The sequence below is a fragment of the Chlamydotis macqueenii genome, chromosome 4, assembly GCF_036417535.1.
Source record: "Chlamydotis macqueenii isolate bChlMac1 chromosome 4, bChlMac1.mat, whole genome shotgun sequence".
NCBI lineage: Eukaryota > Metazoa > Chordata > Aves > Otidiformes > Otididae > Chlamydotis > Chlamydotis macqueenii.
The window spans coordinates 84,020,370-84,026,870 of NC_141559.1; the positions used below are offsets into that span (position 1 = coordinate 84,020,370).

The 6,501-nt window shown below is 75.3% G+C and overlaps 1 protein-coding gene across 1 annotated transcript; it reads right to left on the reverse strand.

Annotated features, from left to right (window-relative positions):
- Nucleotides 1–57: 57 nt before the first annotated feature.
- On the reverse strand, nucleotides 58–3,164 carry NAGK (N-acetylglucosamine kinase). The gene is made up of 10 exons (XM_086747147.1): nucleotides 3,136–3,164; nucleotides 2,776–2,860; nucleotides 2,379–2,477; nucleotides 2,143–2,284; nucleotides 1,926–2,036; nucleotides 1,733–1,845; nucleotides 837–924; nucleotides 499–596; nucleotides 329–407; nucleotides 58–252 (listed from the first exon to the last, which is right to left on the reverse strand). The coding sequence occupies exons 1-10, from the start codon at nucleotides 3,162–3,164 to the stop codon at nucleotides 65–67; spliced, it is 1,032 nt and encodes a 343-aa protein (XP_086603273.1). The 3' UTR covers nucleotides 58–64.
- Between the last annotated feature and the right edge of the window lie 3,337 nt (nucleotides 3,165–6,501).

Genomic DNA, 6,501 nt, shown 5'->3' on the forward strand with positions numbered 1-6,501 from the left:
GTCGGGCGCTGCAACCTTTTTATTGGCAAAATCGGCACCCGCTCTGCGCGCGCCCGCGGCGCCGCTAGAAGACGTGCGTGTAGAAGACGTGGACGTTGGCGGCGCGGTCCAGCGGCAGCGCGCGGCCCACGCTGCGCGCGCCCAGCCGGGCCGCCCCCAGCGCCGAGGAGCGTCGCAGCTTCAGGAGGCTGAAGCGGGTGAAGGGGCGGCCGGGGGTCTCCTCCCGCGCCTGCGCCAGCACGCGGATGAACCCTGCGAGGGGGGCACACGCGTGGGGGGGGCGTGCAGGACCCCCCCGACCCCGCCGCCCCCCGTTCCCTGCGCTCACCCGCCCGCATCCTCTCCCAGCTGTTCCAGACGGAGCCCACGCAGACGACGGGCAGCCCCAGCTCGCCCAGGAACAGGCTCTGCAAAGTTGGGGGGGTGTGGGGGGGGGCAGCGGGTGGGAATCGGCACCGGGGCGCCCCCCCCGCGCCCCACGTCCCCGCCGGCTCTCACCCTGTCGACCTTGGGCAGCACGGCCGCGACGTGGCGAGCCAGCACCTCGCCCGCCTTGTCGAAGACGTGGCAGCAGAGCGGGTCCCCAGCCTGGGCGCCTGGCGACGCGGCAGGGAGTGGGACAGGGGCACGGGGGCACGGGGACCCCCCCCACCCCTCCCCGCACCCCGGCCCCCGCGAGCCGGGCTGGGCTGCGTGCGGGGAGCGGCGCAGGCGAGGGCGCGCCGGGGGCAGAGATCGGGTCCGGGAAACGGTCACGGGGACGGTCCCCGGGGTGAGGGGGTGGCAGGGACGGGCTGTCCCGGCCCCCTCCCCGCACGGCCCCTGCCCCCCCGTACCCTCCGCCAGCTTCTGGCAAAATCCCGCAAACTTGGACTTCTCGAAGGTGCGGTAGAGGTGCGGCAGCAGGCCCATCCTGTCGGAGATCTGCGGCGCCGGGGGGCGAGAAACCCACCGCTGAGCCCCGCGTCCCGGCTGCCAGCACAGGGAACCCCCCGGGACCCCACCATCCAGCCCGGAGCCCCCCGAGACCCCACTGTCCAGACTGGACCCCCCGGGACCCCACCGTCCAGCCCGGAGCCCCCCGAGACCCCACTGTCCAGACTGGACCCCCCGGGACCCCACCATCCAGACTGGACCCCCCGGGACCCCACCATCCAGCCTGGACCCCCCGGGACCCCACCGTCCAGACTGGAGCCCCCCAGGACCCCACCGTCCAGCCCGGAGCCCCCTGAGACCCCACTGTCCAGACTGGACCCCCCAGGACCCCACCATCCAGACTGGACCCCCTGGGACCCCACCATCCAGCTTGGAGCCCCCCGGGACCCCACCGTCCAGCCTGGACCCCCTGGGACCCCACCATCCATCCTGGACCCCCCGGGACCCCACCGTCCAGACTGGACCCCCCGGGACCCCACCGTCCAGCCTGGACCCCCCCGGGACCCCACCGTCCAGCCTGGACCCCCTGGGACCCCACCATCCATCCTGGACCCCCCGAGACCCCACCGTCCAGACTGGACCCCCCGGGACCCCACCGTCCAGCCTGGACCCCCCCAGGACCCCACCATCCAGCCTGGAGCCCCCGAGACCCCACCGTCCAGCCCAGACCCCCCAGGACGCCCCATCCCGGAGTGCGTCCCCCAAAGCCCACCATCCCGGGGAGCCCTGTGGGACCCCAGCCATCCCAGCCCGCAGCCCCCCGCCCCGGGCCCCCCCGGGCCCCCCCCGGCAGCACCTGGAAGTAGTCGAACATGGCCTGCCTGACGTAGGCGACGTCGTGCGGCGGCACCCCCAGGTTGTCCATGCAGTCGAACACCACCTTGACGGCCTGGTGCGCGATCCAGTACGCTGCGGGGGGAGCACGGCGCCGCTGAGACCCCCCCCGCGTCACCCCCGGCGCCCCCCGCCGCCCCCCGGCCCGGTCCCACCTGAGCCCTCGTCGCCCATCATGTGCCCCCAGCCGCCGCAGCCGGTCTCCGAGCCGTCGGGGTTGACGAGTTTGCAGTTGGAGCCGGTGCCCGAGATCAGGACGACGGCGCCTGCGGGGCCCAAACCGGCGGGGGGGGGGACAGGGGGACGGGGGTCACCCCCCCGCCCCCCCAAACCCCGCAGCAGGGTCGCGGCCGCGGGGCGAGGGGGCCGTACCGCGGTCGGTGGCGGTGGCCATGGCCCCCATGGCGTCGGTGGTGATGTGGTAGCTCTGGCTCAGGCCGGGGAAGCGCCGGCCCAGCTCGGCGGCCAGTTTGCCCACGGCGTCCTTCTGGTCGCCCCCGCTGAGGGACAGCCCCTGCCCCGCGCCGGAGGGGCCCCGTCACCCCGGGGTGGGGGGGGCACGCGCGGGGCGCGGGGCCGGGGCCGGGGGGGCCGGGCGGGGGGCTCACCAGCGAGCGGAGGGGGACGCGGGGGTCGGCGCCGGCCCTGCTCTTGGCCTCGCTGACCATGCGCTCGATCCTCTCCAGGCACTGCTCCGCGCCGATGAGCTGGGAAACGGGGGGGGCGTGAAACCCCCCACTCCCCCGCCCCACCCCACCGCACCCACCCCACCCCACCGCATCCACCCCCTCACCCCACCCCACCCCACCCCCCCCACCCCACCCCGCCCCACGGGGGGGTCTCGCGCTTCGCCCGCGGCCTCGGGCTCCCGGCCACGCCCCGGCACCTTCCTTGGCGGCTCCGTCCCAGCAGGAGCGCAGGGACCCCCCCCCCGCCCCCGCGGGTGCCCCCCACCCCCGCGGGTGCCCCCCGCCCCGCCCGGGGAGGGCCCCCCACCCCGCTCACCCAGTGGTTCGTGCAGGGCCCCTCGGCCTCGGCCAGGACGCGGCCATCGCCGGCCACCAGCACCACCCTCGAGTGGGTGCCCCCCCTGCGGACACAGCGGGGAGGGGGGGGCGCTGCCAGCACCGCGCCACCGACCACCCCCCACCCCAAACCGGGACGGGACCCCCGCTCCACCCCGCAGCTCAGCATCTCCCGCGGCGGCCCCCCAAAGGGTGGGGGTCCCTGGGGGGGGGTGACCCCTCCTGTCCCCCCCAAATGGAGGTACCCGGGGGGAGGGGTCGGGGGCCCGGGTTGGGGGTACGGGGGGGGTGGTGCAGAGCCCCGTGGGGATCCCCCCCCGCGCGCGGCGCGACCCCTCACCCCTCGACGCCGCCGAACAGCTCCGCCATCGCCGCCGCGCCACGCCCCGCTCCTGGCCACGCCCCCGGCCGCAAGCCACGCCCACACCGCTGCCCGTCCGCACCCATTGCTCCGCCCCTCCCGCCCGTGGCTCCGCCCCAGCCCGGCCCCGCCTCCCCGTGCCGTGGCCCCGCCCCCCGCCCGCCCCGGGTCCCTGTGCCGCCCTCCCGGCTCCCGCCCCGCGGGCAGCGCGCCGATGGGGGCGGGGGCGGGGGCTCGTTCCCCCGGGGCCGCGGGCGTCGAGGGCGTGCGGGGGCGCGGGATCACGCGGGATACTGCCCGGCGTGCCCACCCGGGACACGGCCCCCCCCACGATACATCCCCACACAGACTCACCCGGGTCACAGCCCCGCACACCCACCCGGGACACAGCCCCGCACACCCACCCGGGACACAGCCCCCGCGCACCCACCCGGGTCACAGCCCCGCGCACCCACCCGGGTCACAGCCCCCGCGCACCCACCCGGGACACAGCCCCGCGCACCCACCCGGGACACAGCCCCCGCACACCCACCCGGGACACAGCCCCGCGCACCCACCCGGGACACAGCCCCGCGCACCCACCCGGGTCACAGCCCCCGCACACCCACCCGGGACACAGCCCCGCACACCCACCCGGGTCACAGCCCCCGCGCACCCACCCGGGACACAGCCCCCGCGCACCCACCCGGGTCACAGCCCCCGCACACCCACCCGGGACACAGCCCCCGCGCACCCACCCGGGTCACAGCCCCCGCGCACCCACCCGGGTCACAGCCCCGCGCACCCACCCGGGACACAGCCCCCGCGCACCCACCCGGGACACAGCCCCCGCGCACCCACCCGGGACACAGCCCCCGCACACCCACCCGGGTCACAGCCCCCGCACACCCACCCGGGTCACAGCCCCCGCGCACCCACCCGGGTCACAGCCCCCGCGCACCCACCCGGGTCACAGCCCCGCACACCCACCCGGGACACAGCCCCCGCACACCCACCCGGGACACAGCCCCCGCACACCCACCCGGGACACAGCCCCCGCGCACCCACCCGGGTCACAGCCCCCGCACACCCACCCGGGTCACAGCCCCCGCACACCCACCCGGGTCACAGCCCCGCACACCCACCCGGGACACAGCCCCCGCGCACCCACCCGGGACACAGCCCCCGCGCACCCACCCGGGTCACAGCCCCGCACACCCACCCGGGACACAGCCCCCGCGCACCCACCCGGGACACAGCCCCCGCGCACCCACCCGGGTCACAGCCCCCGCACACCCACCCGGGTCACAGCCCCCACGCACCCACCCGGGTCACAGCCCCCGCGCACCCACCCGGGACACAGCCCCACGCACCCACCCGGGTCACAGCCCCCGCGCACCCACCCGGGTCACAGCCCCGCGCACCCACCCGGGACACAGCCCCCGCGCACCCACCCGGGTCACAGCCCCGCGCACCCACCCGGGACACAGCCCCCGCGCACCCACCCGGGTCACAGCCCCGCGCACCCACCCGGGACACAGCCCCGCGCACCCACCCGGGACACAGCCCCGCGCACCCACCTGGGTCACAGCCCCGCGCACCCACCCGGGTCACAGCCCCCGCGCACCCACCCGGGTCACAGCCCCGCACACCCACCCGGGTCACAGCCCCGCGCACCCACCCGGGTCACAGCCCCCGCGCACCCACCCGGGTCACAGCCCCGCACACCCACCCGGGTCACAGCCCCCGCACACCCACCCGGGTCACAGCCCCCGCACACCCACCCGGGTCACAGCCCCGCACACCCACCCGGGTCACAGCCCCCGCGCACCCACCCGGGTCACAGCCCCGCGCACCCACCCGGGTCTCAGCCCCCGCGCACCCACCCGGGACACAGCCCCCGCACACCCACCCGGGTCACAGCCCCGCACACCCACCCGGGTCACAGCCCCGCACACCCACCCGGGTCACAGCCCCGCACACCCACCCGGGACACAGCCCCCGCACACCCACCCGGGTCACAGCCCCGCACACCCACCCGGGTCACAGCCCCGCACACCCACCCGGGACACAGCCCCCGCACACCCACCCGGGACACAGCCCCGCACACCCACCCGGGACACAGCCCCGCGCACCCACCCGGGTCACAGCCCCGCACACCCACCCGGGACACAGCCCCGCACACCCACCCGGGACACAGCCCCCGCACACCCACCCGGGTCACAGCCCCGCACACCCACCCGGGTCACAGCCCCCGCACACCCACCCGGGTCACAGCCCCGCACACCCACCCGGGTCACAGCCCCCGCACACCCACCCGGGTCACAGCCCCGCACACCCACCCGGGACACAGCCCCCACGCACCCACCCGGGTCACAGCCCCGCACACCCACCCGGGACACAGCCCCGCACACCCACCCGGGTCACAGCCCCCGCACACCCACCCGGGTCACAGCCCCCGCGCACCCACCCGGGTCACAGCCCCCGCGCACCCACCCGGGACACAGCCCCGCACACCCACCCGGGTCACAGCCCCCGCACACCCACCCGGGTCACAGCCCCCGCGCACCCACCCGGGACACAGCCCCGCACACCCACCCGGGTCACAGCCCCCGCGCACCCACCCGGGACACAGCCCGCGGAGGAGAGGAGTGAGGGAGGAGAGAGGGGGTCAGATGGAGGGGAAATGGGGGATGGAGGATGGAGCCATGGATGGGTTAAGGAGATGGACAGGGGGACGGATGGAGAGGACGGATGGACAGACGGGCAAGATGGAGGGACAGAGAGATGGAGAGATGGATGGATGCAGGAGATGGACCGGTGATGGACAGACAGATGGAGATGGGGGATAGAAGGATGGAGAGATGATGGATGGATGAAGGTGGACAGACGGATGGATGGAGAGGATGGATGGATGGATGGAGATGGACAGATGGATGGATGGATGAAGGTGGACAGACGGATGGATGGATGGATGGATGGATGGAGAAGATGGATGGATAGAGGAATGGAGAGATGGATGGATGGGGAAGATAGAGAGGATGGATGGATGGGGAGGATGGACAGATGGATGGATGGAGAGGATGGATGGATGGGTGGGGAAGATGGATGGGTGGATGGATAAACTGGAAGGGCAGGTGGATGAAGGGGATGACGGGGCGGCTGGAGAGGACGGAGAGCTGGACGGCTGAGCAGATGGATGGATGGAGAGGATGGGGGAGTAGAGGGATGGACAGATGGATGGATGGAGAGGTGGACGGATGGATGGAGATGGAGGGGTGGATCGATGAGAAGGACAGAGGGGTGGACGGCTGAGTGGATGGAGGTTGAAGACGGGCAGGCGGGTGGATGTGGATGGACGGAGAA